This window comes from Lepidochelys olivacea, assembly GCF_965140295.1.
Source record: "Lepidochelys olivacea isolate rLepOli2 genome assembly, chromosome: 8".
Taxonomy (NCBI): domain Eukaryota; kingdom Metazoa; phylum Chordata; order Testudines; family Cheloniidae; genus Lepidochelys; species Lepidochelys olivacea.
Window position 1 is genome coordinate 91,792,867 of NC_140418.1, and position 19,854 is coordinate 91,812,720.

Here is a 19,854-nt window from a genome sequence, read left to right on the forward strand (position 1 = left end):
CTGTATGGTCCCAAATCCAAAAAGTATCCCTATTCAGGACAGTACTTATGTTCTTAACTTCAAGCATGTACTTATGTCCTACTGATTGGGGGCTTAAGCACATATTTTGAGTTAAACGTTTGCTTCAGTGATGTCTTGAATAGGGACGGACTTAAACAACATGCTTTGTTGAATTGGGGCTTATGTACACGTTACACTCGTATGTGTCACTGTTGTGACAACATAGAATAAATTAAAAAACATAGAATAAATAAGAAAGTCCTTACCACCAAAGGCTTGCAGATGCCAAGGCGAATAGTACCTGGGGGCACAGATTTCAACACTTCTACCGCCTCTGCTAGAGTGGCATTGTCCAAATATTTCTCATTTACAAAAACCAGGCGGTCGCCTGGTAACAGTTCACCCCCGCGTTCGGCTACTCCATCCACTACCAGGGAGCTGATCACAATGGCCGTTCTTGTTGGATCTAGGGGATCCTGAAAAAGCAGGCCCAACAAAACCCAATAAATGCATTGTGTTATTTATTTTGAATATACAAAAGAGTAACTAATCTTATGCTGGGGGGCTATCCCATAGGTTACAAACACACACAACAAAAGGACGGTCCATGAATATAACCACCCTAACAGCCTGAAAGACAGAGAGAGGAAAAAATGGGCACTGTAGCATGCTCAGAAGATTAACAAATCCAGGCTCTGGAGCAAGCTGATTTATGCCTTCCTAAAGCAGCTCTCTCAAGTGAAAGAGGGGACAGGCCAAACTGCAGATAGAAAAGCAGCGCTGACTCCTTCACAACCCCTCTGGTCCACCCTATTATGACCAAAAGTCAGACAATGTCCATGCATATGATTTTCAAGGCTTCATGTCAGTGAACATTATATTAAAAAAATCCTTACAATTTACAGAAGTGTTCAGGATTTAGCAGTTACATTTGCTCAGATTATTGTAATATAGAGCACTATACATTTACATGGTGCTTTACATACACAGAAAGACACTTACAGTGCTAAAAAACAAGACATAGGACTGTTTTAGGAGAGGATTTTTAATGAAGATAAGCAACTGCTTGAAAAGATGGGAAAGTTTAAAATATGAAAGATCACGTGCTTGATAGACCTACAGATTTTTCCATGATCATTGATTCATAAACTGGTTTGAGGGATGCTAATTCCTTTTAGGAATATTTTTCCAATTGTTTTTCCTTCTGATTTATGTCTAAATGTACCACTTCCGTCAAATGTCTACCCATTTGAAAATCCATCCTAATCCAATAAGATAAAATGACCAAAGATTTTAATCATTATATAGTAGCAGAAAACATACATTCAACACCTTTCATAATTGTTAAACCAGGCATCATTTATTTTAATATTGTGGCACACATTCGCTCTCTCTCTAGTGCTTGGAATACCCCTTATGTGCATGCATTGTGTCTAATATTACACAAACACATACTGGTTTTTCACAGGACCCAGCTCATTCAGTGCACAGGATGGATGCACAAGGAGGCAGAATTAAGACTGCACAGGCCATCATAAATTTGGCACTTCCTAACTTTTGACTGTTTGACTTTAAAGAATGTTCCTTTAACTTTGTTTTTATTCGTATATGGTTACACACACAAAAATCAAATCTTCCAAATCAACAATTTACTAGCTTTAAGGTGGTGGTGGGGGGGTTGCAACATCAGCAAAAGACTGAAATTAGAGATGAGTAAATCGGTTCAGGAGAAAAAAAAAAGGAATAGGCCTGAAGCTAAATCAGGTTAAGGTAAAACAAGTTAATTTCAGCCCATTGCAAGACTGACTCTGTTTTATACACTTCCCAAGTACTGGACACTCACTCCCTATACCAGTCCATTCCCTGCATGAACTGGGTCTGGTAATCAGGTCTAGCAATCTCTTTTCCAGGCTCTGATGCACTGCTCACTACATGGTTGCCTGCATGCTTCGACTACCCTATTACTTTTGCTCAGACCTGCACAGTGCACCTCTGACAAGAAGTCTTGGGGTAGAAAACCTTCTGTAGAGATTTGTGTCTGCATGTACGTGTGAACATGCACAGTTGTTTGTTTAAAATGCCAAGCCTCTGAGATTATGTAAAGACTTAATTACATGCCCCCAAGTTACATCTGACACTAGAGAGAAGGGGAATGGGGGAACCCATCAGATTCTCTAAAAACAAAGCGGCGGAATGAGAAGGATCTCCAGAATTGGGAGACTTGTATTCTGTAGAACCCGCAGTGGTTACTGCCCTGCCTGCCTCTAGTAAACAGACACAGCAAGCTTTGTGCACCCTTACTACCAAAGCCATGTTTGAACAGAAGAGCAGTGAAGACAATTTGATTAGAGCTGACCAGAGGACGACAATTCTGTTTTGTGGAAACTTTCAAAATGTGTTGTAGCTTATACTAGCAAAACTGCTCTTATACCAGTATAATTTTCACTGGTTCCCCAAACTGACTTAGGACTGGTCTACACTACAGAATTAGATGGAAGGAAGCAGCCTTAAGTCGACCTGTTAATGTTGGTGTCTACACTGCGAGGTCCTTTATGTCAGCCTAAGTCACCTCTGATGTCTACTTCTGTAATCCACATCTGCGAGAGGTGTAGCGCTTAGTTTGATTTTCATGGGCCGATTGTGAGGTAGTGCAGATGCAGCGTTGTGTAATTCGACTTAATTGGCCTCCAAGTGGTGTCCCACAATGCTCATCTGTGACCGCTTTGGAGATCATTCTCAACTTTGCTGCACTGCAGCCAGATATACAGAAAACAGCCCATCCCTGCTAAAGCCCCATGAACTTCTGATTTCCCATTTCCTGTTTGACCAGCACTAGGAGCGTGCCATCTTGAGCACAGCTGATCATGGAGACTACACACTCCAAACGCGCTCCAGCCTGTTCTGCACAAGAGACAGTGGATCTCATCGCTGTGTGGGGAGAAGAGTCTGTGCAGGCAGAGCTCCGATTCAGCAGAAGAAACACTGATATCTATGCAAAAATCGTTTGTGGAATGGGGGAGAAGGGCTACACAAGGGACACAACGCAGTGCCCTGTAAAAATAAAAGAACTTCGCCAAGTGTACCAGAAGGCAAGGGAGGCGAACAGTCGTTCTGGTGCTGAATCCCACACATGCTTGTTCTACAAGCAGCTGCATGCGATTCTTGAGGGTGACCCTACCAGCACCCCCACAAGCAATGTGGACACCTTACAGGTGTGAGAGTCTAGGAACAGCAAGGAGGATTATATGAGTGGATGAAGAGGAGGGGGAGGAGAAGAATGGGAGATGGGCAAGTGGTAGATCCATTCTCCCTGAGAGCCAGGAAATATTTTTAACCCTGGAGCCCTGTGGGTCGCAGGACATCATGGTGGCTGACCATGATGCCAGGGAAGGCACCTCTGGTGAGTATACAGTTACAATGAAAGTCCGGTTAAACTTTAACACACACACACACACACACGCGCGCGCGCACACGGTTTACATGCATGTTTACTGTGAAGAAAAAGTGAGGACTGCAGTTCTCTGCTCACAAGAGGCCACTCCAGCTACGCAGAGGGTGGCCCCCAGAAAAGACTGTTTATGTTGACAGGGATAGCCTGGGAATCCTCCATGGATATCTCTAGGAAACTTTCATGGAGGTACTCTGCAATCCTTTGCAGAAGGTTTCTGGGCAGGGCATTCTTGTTTCTTCCAACATGGTAGGACAGTTTCCCATGCAACTCCTTAATTAATGGCATCATTGCAGTACGCAGCATAAGGTCCGGGTCTATACCCAGACGCTTGCAGCATCTCCTTCCTTTCCACCTCTGTTACCCTCAGGAGACTGATATCATACAGAGTCGCCTAGGGGAAATGGGGGGAAGTTATCATTAAAAGTGCTCTTACACAGAAGAAAAAAAAAAAGAGCATGTAGACCCACCCCGCCCTCCCACATTCCGGATCACCAAATCACGCGGCCGCTAATGTGCCTTTACTGTGCTCGGCATAGGTCGGCAAGTAGTTTAAAGTAGCTGATGGGGACTGGGGCCCCACATGAAAGATTCTGCAATTTGGGAGTGAAAACATTCCCCCCCACCCTGTTCGTAAACAGCTTCCCGTGGTCCTATGGGGAAGGGCCATTGTTCGACTAGCTACCTGTGCTCCGGACGGGAGCCTGCCATAAACTTCATTAAAAGTGCGGTCACCCACAACCCGGGGGGGGCCTACTCACCATGGCTGGAGCAGCAAAACGGCACAGTGAACAATTATGGATTCTGATTATGTTATGGCTTGCATCAAGTGTAATAAGGGGGTTTTTTGTTTTGTTTTTTATGAAAACAGCTTTGCTATGGAAACATTTTATTAAGTACAATGGCACCTTTATTTTTTCCCCCCGAATGACAGCTGGAAATGTGTCCTTCGGCAGGTCAACACCTGAAAGCAGACTTTCAGTGATTAGAAGGAAGAGAACGAGAATGCAGGAGGATATGTTCACCGAGCTAATGAATGCCTCTGGGACAGCTGACACAGAGCTGAGAGCGTGGAGGATTTCACTGTCCGAGAAGTTAGACATGGACATGGAGAGCAGGAAACGAGAGCGTGCGGCACAGGATGAGATGCTTTGGATTATGAGGGACCAAGCTGATATGTTGAGGCATCTGGTTGAACTGCAGGAACAGAAGCAGGAGGGTAGAGTCCCTCTGCAGACCCTGGTGAACAGCCAGCCAGCATTGCCCGGCACAGAATCACCCTCCCCAAAGTGTTCCATGGGCAAAAAGTCCATTAGCCCTTTCATTTAACCGGGGGGGGGCCAGGGGGGGAAGGGAAGGGTACAAGGAACAGAAGGCACCCATTTACAGACCTTTCAGACAGCTGAAAATGCCTTTCCCGTTCCAACTTTACACCCCTTTTCCCCAAGGTTATCTTTTCTCTCTGTTCTCCCTCTTTACTTATGTTTGTTAAATAAAGCAAATGGATTCAAGAAATAAATCTTCTTTATTGAGTAGAAGCAGTGGGCTTGGGCGGGGGGTTGGCTTTACAGGGACAGTGATACAAGCCTGGTGAAGGTTTGGGAAAGCACAATACAGACAAGCAGCTCACATTACTGTGACTCATTGAACGACGCAGTACCCCTTGCTGTGCTCTTCTTATTGCTCTGGTGTCTGGCTGCTCAAAAATGGCTACCGTGCAATCGGTCTCAACTGCCCACCCCTGTGGAGAATTTCCCCCCCTTTTTTCCAGATATTATGGGGCATACAGCAGACAGCTATAATCTTGGGATTGTTCTCCTCACTAAGGTCCAACCTTGTTAGTAGGCTTCTCCAGTGCCCTTTCAAATGACCAAAGGCACATTCAACCACCATTCTGCACTTGCTGAGCCAACAGTTGAACCATTCCCTCCTGCTGTCCAGACAGCTGGTGTATGGCTTCATGAGCCATGGGAGCAAGGGGTAGGCTGGGTCCCCCAGGACAACTATAGGCATCTCAATGTCGTCAATGTTAATTTTGTGATCTGGAAAGAAAGTCCTGGATTGCAGCTTTTTGAACAGACTCGAGTTCCTAAAGATGCGCACATCATGCACCTTTCCTGACCATCCTACGCTGACGTCAGTGAAATGCCCCCTGTGATCCACCAGCGCTTGCAACACCATTGAAAAGTATCCCTTTTGGGTTATGAACTCTTTGGCAAGGTGGTCTGGTGCCAAGATGGGGATATGCGCGCCATCTATTGCCCCACTGCAATTAGGGAACCCCATCGCGGCAAAACCATCCACCATGTCCTGCACATTTCCGAGACTCACAACCCTTCATAGCAGAAATTGATTAATGGCCCTGCACACTTGGAGCACAGCAGCTCCCGAGGTTGATTTACCTACTCCAAATTGATTCCCCACTGACCAGTAACTGTCTGGCATTGCAAGCTTCCAAATAGCGATCTCCACTCACTTCTCCACTGTCAGAGCAGCTCTCATTTTTGTGTTGCTGAACTCCAGAGCAGGGGAAAGCTCTGCACAAAGTTCCTGGAAGGTGGCTTTCTGCATTCGAAAGTTCCGTGGCCACTGCTTGTCATCCCATACCTGCAAAATGATGCGGTCCCACTAGTCAGTGATTGTTTCCCAGGACCAGAAATGGTGCTCAACAGAGTACAGCTGCTCTGTGACTGCCAGCAGCAACCGTGAATTGTTTTTTTCAATGGCTTCCAGCAGGGCTGCTTGCAGGACATCGCTATGTTCCATGCGGTGGGCCCTACTTTGGCTCTGGAAATACTGCAGGAGAGGGCATGAGGTGTTTGAGATGCTCACAGCAAGAGTGCACAACTGAGCAGACGCCATGCTTCTGGGGTTATGGCATACGCACGGTGGTTTTAAGGTGCAAAAACCACTGCGTTGTTTGCTGTTGATGAGGGAGGGAGCACAGTGCATCATGGGATGTTGATGCAATGTTCCGATTCTCCCCGGTGACAATGTTTTGGTCCCATGAGACATTGCACAAACTTCCCAAATCACACTGCGGCAAGTTGCACTTTGGGATAGCTACCCACGATGCACTGCTTTGTGCATTGATACAGGTGCTGCTAGTGAGGATGCACTCATCGAGACAATGAGCATGGTGTGGCCAGGCAAAATCAACTTCATTAATTCAGGGGCTTGAGGTCGAATTAGATAAAGTCAACTTAATTCTGTAGTGTGGACAAGCCATTAGACTATACCAGCATAGCACAGCTTAGTTGGTGTAACTGCTTTTACACTAGGGTTTGGCTAGCACAGCTAAGTCAGGAAATCATGCTAGCAAAAGTTTCTTGGGGTGGTGAGGAAAAGAGAGTCTGGGTGAAGTTGGCAGTTAGGACCTGGGATGTGGGGGAGACAGGTTCAAATCCTTGCTCTGCAGAGATTTTCATCTCAGATCACTGATAGATGCAAAGCAGGGACTTGAACCTGAGGTTTCCCTTGTTCCAAGCAAGACTGTAACCACCAGCCTATAGTCCGAGTTTCTCTCTCTCTCCTTTTGATGAAGTCTTCATCGAAACCAAAATTTTTCAGCCTTGACAAGACAGCTTTTTTCAATTAAATTTCATTTAGTTGAAAATATACCAACCAACTTGTTCTGTTGCTAACATGGAAAAGGCCAGAGTCCCTGCACAATACTTTATATGGACTTTGTCAGGGTAACATTTCAAAAGTCAGGACTATTATTTTGCAATGTCTCACTTGCCCCCGCTGCAAGCTAAATAGCTGTACATATTAAACATCAGTGAATGAAACAAAAAAGAATTCGCATAAAAATCACTGATCAGGCAAATACAAAACAAGGGTCTCATTCTGCTCTAGGTTATAATTACGTTGATGTTTTCAAGCAGAGGGAGCTATTGTACAGGAAGAGAAGAGCAATGTAAACCACAATGACAGTGGCGTATCAGTCAGAAATCTAAGCAGTCCTCCAGACAAGCTGAATAATTTGTCACCAATAGCCATGCATCACAATGTGATGACCATAAGACGACTTGCCATAACAATTGCTTTCTGTGGTCTGAAGCTATTAAAAAAAAAAAAAAAAAGATTTACCTAGCAATAAATAAGCTGTATAATTGGGGAGGCTAGCTTTGGTCTAAAATCTTCGGACTGCATTTTTCTTTTCTTTTGAAAAGAAAAGTAAAGTGTTTAACGGAGACCCTCTCTTACTAATGACTTAACTCAAAGCTAATGATAACGACACCATGAAAGAACAATACTTGCTAACTCATTTGCTATCAGCATTTAACTCCTGTTCGTGTCTTGTAAAGCATGAATAAAAATTGACTTTAGAAACCTGGCAGCATGTTGACAACACTGTCTGCTAGAATCTTCTATGTAGTCACAGGAGCTGTGCAGGCAATGGCAGTGCAAGCTTCCTCCATACAGCCCTCCTAAGGTGCCCCTGTGCTCTGTACATCCTCTACATTCCTAGGTCAATTTGATCCATGGCCTCTCTACTGACACTAGCAATGAGAGTGCTAATCGTGATGGTGAGTTTTATATCTTGAATACTTATCTTCTAGACTGAGGCTATCAACTCATTTCATATAGGCCACCATTAAGCCGACAGATACAGGTGTATTTAGTCACTAGCAGCCATGTCTGGATTTCAGCTAGTGACTTCCAGGTAAAAGGTTCATTTACCTGGGAGGTAGGATGAGTGTGATTAAATTGGGGTTTTCCCCAGCCTGGGTTAAAATGTTATCCTGCTGGGAGAACTAAAAACAGATTAAGCCAAATTCACTCCCGTACAAGTCCCCTATCTAAAACTAGACACATATGTCTAAGGAAGCACTTCTAAAGTAAACGATAAAATTATTTATAAGCAAACAGGAAAAGCAAATTCATAGGTCTCGAGAGGAAAATGGTGGGGAGCTTCCATTACTATGATTTGGGACAAATTTATTTCCCTAGGGATCAAACAAGACAAAGGATCTGGCACATTTTACCATGTTTACAACTCAACAGACAAGAGGTGGCTGCACCTTCAAACATCCCTTTAGGAAACGGGGCCTGGTAGTTGTCTTTTTTCTTTTTTGATTTTTGCATTAGGCCTGACCTAGTACATATGAACTTGCACATAATGGTCACAATTTACTCAGATTTAAAACAAATGTGAAACATACTATGTCTAACCATAGTTTTTTTCCATTTTAAAACCCACAAACCTTTCCTTGAGCTTGGGTGTCATGTTTGCCTTGCCATTCTTAGAGCCTCATTTGTTCTGGATTCATTTAGCAGTGCCAAGAGTCAAAAAGAGGCCACTTGAATTGCTCTCTCTGGGGATCCTGGTTTTGAACTGCAAGAAGTCTCTTAAAAACCTGAGCTTGCTAGCTGCGGTTATAAACCCCATGAGCATATGTCAGCATAACCCCATGGGGCTGTGCTGATGGAGCTCATACTTTTAGTGAAGCTGAAGCAATAGTTACACATGCCATAGACACAGATGGTTTTCAACTAATCAGCCACCAAGTTTCTTTATACAAAAAACAATGTTGAAGTAAATGATCTACAAAACCTGCATCCAGCATGTTCATGGAAAACCAAATTGAATAGGGTGACCAGATGTCCCAGTTTTATAGGGACAGTCCTGATATTTGGGGCTTTTTCTTATATAGGCGCCTATTATCCTCCACCCCGTCCCTATTTTTCACACTTACTGTCTGGTCTCTCTAAAAATGATACTCATTGACTGATGCCTTTATTATTTTCAAAGCCTATGAAATTTCTGTGTTAACCAATAGAGGGCACTGAAGACCAGTGACAGCACCCACAATAACAGAGGAGTTTTAGGTTAATAACATGCATCCCATTCTGCTGGGCTATCAAATTCTGCAGAACACTTGTTAGGCAGAGGATGTGCATCAAAGTTTTGAATGCAACACCCTGTTAAGTATAGATTTAATGCTAACCGTACGAAGTCTCACGCAGAAAGAGTGTATGTGAAAATATACAACTACAGGTTTCAGAGTAGCAGCAGTGTTAGTCTGCATCCGATGAAATGAGCTGTAGCTCACAAAAGCTTATGCTCAAATAAATTTGTTAGTCTCTAAGGTGCCATAAGTCCTCCTTTTCTTTATACAACTACAGGTGACTGACAATTACTATACACTAATATTCTCTCTTAGTTTCAGAATGTATTAGCTTTGACACCACTTAAAATCTGAATAGGCTGGATCAACTTCCTTCAGCATTGCAACAAACTGTCTGCTGCCTCAAAAGAACTTACTTGTTAACGTATACCAAGAATATTACTGCATGGTAAACAGTCCCAAAAGAAACAGTTTTTCTGTACCAATTTTAAGTTATCTGAACAATTTTGCAACTAGCAATTTGTGTAGTGCAGGATTTGTAAGACAGAGCCAAGAGAAACATGTTACAGATCAGAGGATGTTAATTAGGTTACTGTGACATTACATTTTGCCTGGGATCACTTACAGTACTAATGTATATGAATTTTTTTTTAAACCTTCATTTTGTATCTTGAATACAATAAGGCTTAAAACCTCTCTCTGATATTCAAACTACAATCTTTCACCTCAACAGGTATAAAGTTAATCAAGTTTAACTAGTAATAACTGGGCTAAGGCAAGAAAAATATTGAACAGAAAAAGGAAACAGGATTCAATCAACATAAGCAGACAATTTGCTCAAATTTATTCTGTCCATTAATGCAAATCAGCTTGGCCTGCAATCACATGAAATATATATATATATATATATATATCAGACTGATCTCTGGTTAGTATATGAAAACCAGCTTTGTTACTAAACAAAAAACATCCCAGGTATTCAAAATTTAAAAGGAAAAATCAAACATATTATCAGACCTAAATCTCATGCAGAATTTGTCTATTTGAAAGTATGTTGACTTCTACTAGAAAAAGCACAAAACCAAATATGTAAATTGTTTCCCAGCATTATTTTTGTGAAAGTTTTTCCATATTCAAGAGATCTCCCAAAGACATCAATTTTGCTGTTTCTTCTGTTCTGTTATACGTAACCAAAACCTTGTTTGCCCCTTTGACCAAAATATTGAGAAACTGATCAGAATGTGACTAACTTAAAGCATCTTCAGCTTATTCACATCTCTCGCACACGATCACACGTACTGAGAAAATAACCTAATACACATGCTCTCACAAACTAAACACTGAGCAGTAGATAAATTATAACCCTCTTTAAGCCCCAAACAAAGAATAAGCAAACCATAGATAATAGTATGGGGAGGACTAACCGGTAATTTACCAAGGGCTTGATTTTGACTATCCCTAAAATGGCCAGGGATAGGAGGAAATCCCTTTCCTCACCCCTTTGTCCCTCTCCAGCGTAGCGGTGTTAGAGATGCTTATATCACGGCTTCACATCCAGTGCAGAGTTCAGCAAAAGAACGACCACTATTCCTTCTGCAAAGCTTCCTCAACATGCAGGCCATCAAACTAGTTAGAACTGGGGGAACAGAAGTAAGATGGACCCTGTTCAGGTGTAGGAATCTACCTACTTTCCCCTTGGAGCAAAGAGGAGAGCAGAGGAGAAATTGTGATGGGAGTCCCTTTCACTTCCCAGTACTCTCTGGGGCGAGTGCAATGCTAGTTTAAGCCTAACGGCCCAAATGATCAACGCCCTTTCACTGTAGCGGTCGTGTGAGGAGGGAAGTTAATTCTAAAAACAGTTACAGCTGCCCTAACTCTACAAGATGTCTTTCAGAATTCTGCCTCCTGGAAAGAGCTAAACTAGTTTGTTAGATCTGGCTATTTTCTATCATTGCGCGCTCCACCCTGCAGTCAATCACCAGCAAACTCAAGACTCTGGAGTTTTGTATTGGAATACAAAACGTTTAAGACCTGATTCTGCAACTCCTACTCATGATGAATTGAAGTCACTTACTCATGACTATTCAACACAAAAAGAACATATACCTTAGCAAGTGGGGAAACTACAGATTTATTAATATGTGAGACTAAAACAAAACCTAAGACACAGAAAAAAGTATTCAAATTGCAAGGCTGCATTTTTTTTTCGCTTCAGATGGAGGAAGGCAAAACTTGGGAAATAAAACACGGGTATTTATTGATCTGCAGTGAGGGAATAAAGCAAAAGAATTTCACAGCTGGCATTAATCAAAACTTCTGTTGTGAGAAATATCAGTGAAGAAACAGGAATTCAGAGAAGAAGAAAAAACAAAACACAGAAAAAGAGGAAAGATAGGTGGCAGAATGGGTTTTCTGCACTAGCCCTTCACTCCTGGTGGTCTGAAATCAACACTGTCTTCTACTGTAAGTGGAATGAACTTAATGGCCTTTACCCATTCATCCACTCAAACCACCACCGAGTTTGGTACAGACTAATTACCGCTCAGAAGTGGTTCATGTGCTGGAGAAGTAAGGATGTACCGTAGCTAGTTTGGACTGAAGCGCGCTGCACTTTCTGTAATGCCTTTGGGAAGTGGGCCTAGCTCTTGCAAAGTTCATAAGCCCCCCTTGACCCACTGTTTGTTTTCTATGGAGAAAACAAAAATAAAGGAACGCAATTTGTTGTGTTGTCGTCGAAAGTATTTCTTTGTGGGGAGCCAGGTACAAAAGGTATGACACTTTCCTTCATGAACAATTAGCTATTACTTGTTGAGGAACTAGTCTCGGAAGAGAAGCATTCCATATGGATGTGTACGAAGGATGGACGGGTTTATTCAGGTACACCAAGACCAGGCCTAAACTTCATCCTCATCTTTTTACAGTTTAAAAAAACATCCTGAGTTTTAGCCCCCCACTCACAATCCAACCTTGTCAGCTCCCTCTCACCAAGTACAATAAGCATTCTGCCCAATTTTTCCTCCTCTGCTTGAGGCTAGTTTCTGTCTCTCTTCCAGCCACCCCTTCAAAAACACATTTCCCAGCAACCTGCTCCCTCTACTCTAGTCAAGTTCTGTGCTATCCTCAAGCTCTCTCTACCTTCGGTGATATTCTGTATCCTTTGCTGGGGCTCAGCAGATCTGAAATTCTGGGCTGAAGCCAGCTATCCTCTTCTAATAGCATAAACTCTTAGGCTTCCCAGGATTCGGGGAGCACATTGGATGCTGACTCAAGAACAATCCAGACAAGATTCCAAGCTAATTGGAAACCAGCAGAGGGTACCAATCCCACCCCCAACACACACACAATTTAGACGGGCAAGGGAGAAAACGATAAATGGGGGGGGGGGGTGTCATGGAGGTAAAGGGGAAAATACAAATAGAGTCAATCAAAGCAATGGTTGCACATATCAGCTAGAAGCCCAGCATTAGCGTAGACAGCCTTAGTGCAGCTGAACAGCCAGCGGTCTTATTTCCAATCACATGAATGGACTTCATCAACATTCTACATTTGAGCACGACCCAGACTCAAACTGGGATCCTCAGAATTCTTAAGCAATAACTTCACTAAGTCAGCATTTCCCTGTGGGGCCCTCTCATGTACTTAGCAGTAACTTGCTGAGCTCTTCATTACTATTTATACAGCACCCAAAAGAGTGGTCGGTGTTTTACCAAAAAAAAAAAAAAAAAGAGAAAAGCTTCCTGCCCAGAGGAATTTGCCCTATAAATAGAAGGCAAGCAGTTGAACGTTAGTAAATGGGATGCAGTAAAGCAAGCAAAGATGTTTCGCTAGTTTCTAAAAAAAAAAAAAAACTCTGCCCACTGTCGCACTCATCATTACTCAGTGGAGCAGCAATAAATGGGAAGAATAGCACAGGGTAACAAATAATTTTAAAGATGGGTGTTAGAGGCACAAGGAATTCTAGGAAGGACTGCCATAGGACATAAGCAACAATCCTTCCCTTGAAATAGGGAGGGACTGTGAAATCTAAAGGGGATGTTGGAGACAGGACAAGACAGTTCAGAGATGAGGGTCTACATCAGACGTGGGCAAACTATGGCCTGCGGGTCACATCCGGCCTATGGGACCGTCCTGCCCGGCCCCTGAGCTCCTGGCCGGGGAGGTTCGCCTCCGGCCCCTCCCACGCTGTCCCCTCTCCCCCACAGGCACACCGCACGTGGGCAGCACTCTGGCTGGCCACTCCTACTGGGTAGTGTGGGGAGTGCGGCTGGCTCTGGCCAGGTGGCGCGGCTGCGAGCTCCTGCTGCTGGTAAGGGGGCAAGGAGCGGGAGGTCCTGAGGGACAGTCAGGGAGCAGAGGTTGGGGGGGGGCGGTCGGGGATGGGGAACAGGGAGGGTTGGGAGTGGGAGTCCAAGGGGGCCTGTCAGGGTGTGGATAGGGGTCGGGGGGGGGCAGTCAGGGGACAGGAAGCAGGGTGGGTTGGATAAGGGGGTGGGATCCTGGGGGCAATTAGGGGTGAGGGGTCTGTAGCCAGACAGCCAGCCCCCCCCCCCCTCAGACCAGCATTGCTGGAAACACAGGAGGAAGCAGGAACAGGGCACTTAACATATATTCCAGCACAGCCTTTGAAGCTGTGAAAGCACAGGTGTGCTGCTACAATGTGCCTCTGGGAGCAGATACAAGGATTAAGCTCACAGCAGGCAGAGGCCCTGTGACAGACATGGCTCTTAGCCCCAACTAAATAGCGTGATGCACACACACCAACATCCTAGGTGGGAAAATATTTACCCTGATAAAAGAAATGCCCAGTAGTCGAAACTTATTGTTTCTCTCCTTTGCAAGTGTAAACTACTCTTGCGAAAGCTGGCGTCACCCAGACAGACCAGCCTCAATTTGGCATAAGAAAGGAGAAAGAGAATAAAGGAGTACAGAGGTATAAGTAGGGGACCTACAGCACCATGATTTTTGAGTGCTTTTCACTATCTATCTGCTGGTCAGATAAGTGACAGCCTCCCAAGGCTTCTGCAGCTAAGAGGGTCCCTACGCCTTGTCCCTTATTCGTCTTTCCGCGGAATTGAGTGACCGATCCTGGCTTGGCACCGCTGGAATCGAGAGATGCAAGGAGGGTAAGAAGCACCCACACCTGATCTCCTATCTTTAGTGTACACATATTTTGAAATAGAGCTCTATATTTTGTTTTCTTTCTTTGGGATTGTGGCTTCAGTTTTGTAACTTGTTTGTGTGTGTAACATCTCTACATTTAAATAAGTAGGCACTAGCAATTTTGTAACCACATGATTAGAATCTAGCTTAATAAATTTTTGGTAACCATTTATGCATAAGCCTGACTTGTTTTCTCTGGTTTACTGTAAAGCAGCCAACACAATTAAAGAACCTCAGCTGTTTTGGCTCTAAAGCCTGGCCATTAGGTGAGAGTACTAAGAGCCTAGCGTTGAGTTGTGCCGCCTCCACGGGGCAAACTCTTGGGGCACCTGTCAGTCAATCCTGGCTGCCCGCTGCGAAGGAGCTCTGAGCTCTAGCAGTTAAAGTCACGGGTGTGGAGAGGCTCTTAGTGCTGCCATTGGGGCACCTGTCAGTCAGTATTGACTGCCCGCTGCGAAGGAGCTCTGAGCTCTAGCAGTTAAAGTCACGGGTGGTTAGGACCTTGGGGCATCCGTCAGCCTAGCCCGGGCTGCCCGCCGCGAAGGGACAGTGCGTCCTAGCGGTTAAAGTCACGGATGGTATAAACGGGCATAGCTGGCACCTCACCAAACATCCTTGGCCGTCGGCTAACAGGGTCCCAGGAGGGGGCGGTCAGGGGATTAGAAGCAAAGAGCGCTTGGATAGGGGATGAGGGTCCCGGGGGGGGGGGGCTGTCAGGGGGCAGGGCTGTGGATAGGGGTCGGGGCAGTCAGGGGACAGGGAGCAGGGGTCGTTGGATGAGTTGGGAGTTCTCAGGGGGGCAGTCGGGGGGCAGAAAGTGGGAGGGGGAGGATAGGAGGCGGGGGCCAGGCTGTTTGGGGAGGCACAGCCTTCCCCACCCAGCTTTCCATACAGTTGCGCAACCCCGATGTGGCCCTCGGGCCAAAACGTTTGCCCACCCCAGGTCTACATGCACCAGGACAGACTGAAAGAGGACTGTTGAGAGTGGGAGCTTTGGTGGAGTAAAGTGGTCTCGAGAAAAGGATGAGAACAGAATGGTAGTAGGAAGAATTGTAGAGAGACATAAAAGTGAGGACAAAGCATTTAAATATTGATGTAGAAGGCAGGGAAAGGATTAGAAGAGGTACCGGACATGGTCAGAATGGTAAATCCTGACTGGATTTCATGAGTTGCATCTTTTTTTGGGAGAAGGAGAAGATGCTGAGAAAACCTGGAGATGTTAAACTTTCAGGGACTTTTCTGAACCTTTTCAGGTTCACCTATCACCACTAACGTGTCCCAACACAGATACACATAGAAGTGAAACAGAACTTTAAGAGGTTGCTCGTTCACTGTGTCTGCTTTGAGCCATAAATGAGCTTCCACCTGATCACAGGCAGACTGCAGAACCTTTCTATAACCACCAACCATCCATACAGCTTTTTCTAGTCTCCCATCTATAATATTAGTTCCCCAGTATGGTAGCTTTTCATGACAAATTTTTTAGAAAACACTTCACTTTTTAACTACTGTTCAAGCTACAGTATTGACCCCTTAAATTCCCACCCTGTCCTTCAAGGTAGAGTGACTTCTACAGAATAATGATGATTTCCCATACATTTGAAAATAAAGACTCTTTCTTGCAGCAGACAAGAAATTCAAAAAGTGACCCAATCTGTATTTACTAGAGGAGGAGGGAAAGGTTTCTAACTTTTACTACAACTGTTTATTATTTTAGTTATTTCAAGGACTCTGAATGAACAGATGTTCCAGCCTAATGCCCAAGATCTCTCCAATTCAGGTATTTTACCTGGAAAACTGCCATGACAGTTCATAAAGCAAAAACTGCTAAAAAAACAAGACACATAATCAGAGCCAATTCATAGGATATGGCAGTCCCCTTTACAAATACTTCTGCTTTCTTCTTCTTCCTCCTGTAACATATCATGGGATTCTCTCCTAACTTCTCATTCTGGGAGAAATCAGAGCTACCATTTCCTAAACTTCACCTCAGTACATATCCAAGTCCTCTTAGGACTTCCTGCATCTCAGTTCCTTTTTAGTTTCTTTACAACAGCGAGCTTTTTCTGTCTATCCCATCTGGATCTCATGCTGATATATAAAGCCTCTGATCTGTTGAAGTAGCTTCTGGACTCCTGGTGTCTTTAGAACTGCTGTGATGAGTGACTTTCAAAACCTCAATACAAGTACCCTAGAACTCCATCAGGAATGTGTTCATTCCATTCATCCCCTTTTCAGTACTGAAAAGCAGTATTTAAGCAGAACTATGAGAGAATTTTCTCAATAGCTACATTCATGAACACACTATTAAGTATTATTTTTCAAATGAAGCAGCTTAATATGATTTAAGTGATGCAGAACTTTCCCATAGAGGGAAAGATGCAAATTCTCTGTCAGACAAGATCTTCAGCACAGTTGGCATTAAGGCTTACAGTACTTTGATGTTAATAAATATGGATGGGTTGTAGAGATGGAAGAAAAGCAGCCTTCATCAGATTTTCCAGTACCAAGCTGATAGCCATGGTACAACTGCTTTTTAATATAGCTGTATGACCATGCTTGCCAATAAGCCACTGGTTTCCATCACTTGAACAGGTGAAAGTGTGCTTCATGGGGATGTGAATATGCCTCTCAGTCCAAATTATGTTCAGTTCAAGGTGGCCTAAACCCAAAAAATTGTAAGAGGGCAAAGTGTTTAGCAAGAGGGATGTTATACAATGCTCCAGCCCAAATCAAACTGGTGAACACTCCAAGCAGTAAATGAATGGATTAGAGTGTCTCCTTTTAAAACTCTTGAGGCTTCTTTTGGAAATGATTATGCAATTTTTTTGTTTGTATTCTGCTATGCATTGTGCAACGGCACCTGCATTTGGCCCCAGTAGTCCCTGAGTTTCAGATGTGACTGAAGCAATACAAAGAGTACCTTGGAATCCTTGTGGATTAAAGATGCTGTGTAAATGCAAGCCCAGCTTTCTGCCAATATTCCTACACCCCCAGCGCTACTGTACCACCCCACCCCCATTCTAGCTGTAGTCACATATCAGATATTTTGAAGTACTGTGAATTCCAAATACAGGCAATTAAGCTCCATGTAAAGTCTGTTTAGCATCTTGTTTAATTTGATAAAGGCTCATCAGATCATTCAAGAGTCAGCTTCTGGTTAATACTATCGCACGAAATTTGCAGGACAACGGTCTGGTTCTTCCTATATTTCTGTAACACATCACTAACTGGGTATGGAATCTCTTTGCTCTGCTGGATTTGTGCTAAAAGCTATTTTTTCAGGCTGAATGGACCATCCTTCCTAGTATCTGGTTTCATCAGTCTTTAAATGTCTACATCTTGGGTGCTGAATTTCCTTCCTCCCTATATACCCCCACATGATCATACTCATTTTTATATAACAGTGTTTCCCCTTTTTCCAATTGAAACATCATTTTCTCTTGCCTTTTCCTTAAAAAGGAAAAAAAAATTATCACTACTACTAGCAATGTTGGCTATTCATCAAACATTTATATTTCCTCTGGTTGGGTGGGTGGTTTAGTCCTCTGGTTAAGCCAAACCTCCACCCCTTCTTTGTGATGGTCAAAGTTGCTAATAAGCAAAAACTTTCACATCCTATTGGCAGAGAACAATGTTAATGTACTCATGTATAGCATCTTACATCCTAAACAAGCCCAAAGCACTTTACAGATTAAACATCTGGATCACTCACCCACCACCACAATGTAGTTACCACTGAACATGTCAGCAATGCTACATAAAAGTTAGTTAGGAGATGGAGCAGAGTAACTTCTCCAAGTGAAATTACGGGGAAAATTAAGGGAGATAAAGAATATTACTCAACCTAGAAACTGACCAGGATACAAAAACTTTAGACCATGCCTTCCTTAACCAGAAAGTGGACAGGACTTGTGTTTTAAGATGGAATCTTCAGTAACACCATGCCCCTCAAGACTCCACTGAGATATAGGTTCACAGTCAACTCAGAAGGTGGCATGCTGCTTGTAGAATCTCCATCACCTACCACTGTATCTGGGGGTTTCCTTCAGAGGTATCCCATCCAAATTGTCCCTAAGAATGACCAGGCTTAAATTAAGAGATATGACTGATCTCAGCACTTTGTATTTTTACATCATCAGCATTATTATTCATTTTAAACAACCAAGTCTTGAGCAGGAGGCTGTTATTTAAAATAAACAGACCCCCTCAGGGAGGAATCTAGTGAAACATATCACACAATTTTAGGGGGTCCATCATGGGATCACCTGTTTCTTCAACACGGCATCTTGCCTGCAAGGTTAAGCTTAGTAGTTTTAAAACTTCTCTTTGCAATTTAGTAGATCTGGTGAATGCAAATAGATCTATTAAATTTAAGTGACCATGCAAAGCTGAAAATCCCAAGCTTAAAATTTACAGACAAATGTTCCATGCTAGCACAAAGGCTATGCCCCACTCTTCATGTAGTGATACCATATATTTCAGCAATAGATCCTTCCATGAGGAGCCTGTAATAATAAAAAAAAACCTCTGATTTTAAGTACTTAAGTTACTAAACACAAAAAAAGGAAAACAAAAAAAAATGTAGGGAAAAAGGTAGAAATATTATCGGTCACTCTTCATCAGTATATTTAATTTGTAATTAAAGTTATGTACATCAAGTATAAATTAGCTGATGTTACATTTATACATTTCTCGGAATATCTTTTAGATCACTTGGGATATGCTTATTTATTTTCTAGATGTAACATCATGAGAAGGATAGTCCATTAAAAATTAATATGCCAGAGTAATAATTTCACTCTCTCAGTTCTCAATTCCTATTCTCCACTGCTGAAAGTTTTTATTAGTATTGCTTTTCAGAAGCACGAATGGGCTTGTACTATGAAGTATCAGAAAAAACTTACACTGGGACACAACAGATCTTTCAGGACAATAGTTTAATAGGATTCAATGTCGGATTAAACATTTATGCGGATAATGAGAACACTCACAGTCTGTTTACACAGCAAAGAAAAACCTGCAGCTGGCCTGTGCCAGCTGACTCCGGGCTCGCTACAGGGGGTTGTTTCACTGCACTGTAGACTCCCACCCCGCAGGGTCATAGAGCCCGGGCTCCAGCCCAAGTCCAGAAGTCTACACAGCAATGAAACAGCCCCATAACCCAAGCCCTGTCAGCACAGGCCAGCCATGTGTTTTTCTTTGCTGTGTAGGCATATCCTCACAGTTATATCCGATAACATGCTGTACTGAAAACAGTGTAAAAATTACAAGCTGCCACTTTAAATCCTAAAGGTTTCCCTGGTCCTGCTTGCAGGTTAGGAGGCTCTGTAGGGGAGCATGCAATCAGGGTCTTTCAGAAGTCAGTCTGCAGAGAGACCACCTAGAGTA

At 43.4% G+C, this 19,854-nt stretch overlaps 1 protein-coding gene across 2 annotated transcripts in view; it reads right to left on the reverse strand.

Annotated features, from left to right (window-relative positions):
• The window catches only part of PATJ (PATJ crumbs cell polarity complex component), a 228,617-nt gene that overhangs the window by 144,878 nt on the left and 63,885 nt on the right, over positions 1-19,854 (reverse strand). For both annotated transcript variants that reach the window (XM_084636472.1, XM_084636473.1), the window contains one exon: positions 267-476. In XM_084636472.1, coding sequence (XP_084492598.1) covers positions 267-476 — 210 coding nt within the window. The remainder of the gene's footprint in view (positions 1-266; positions 477-19,854) is intronic.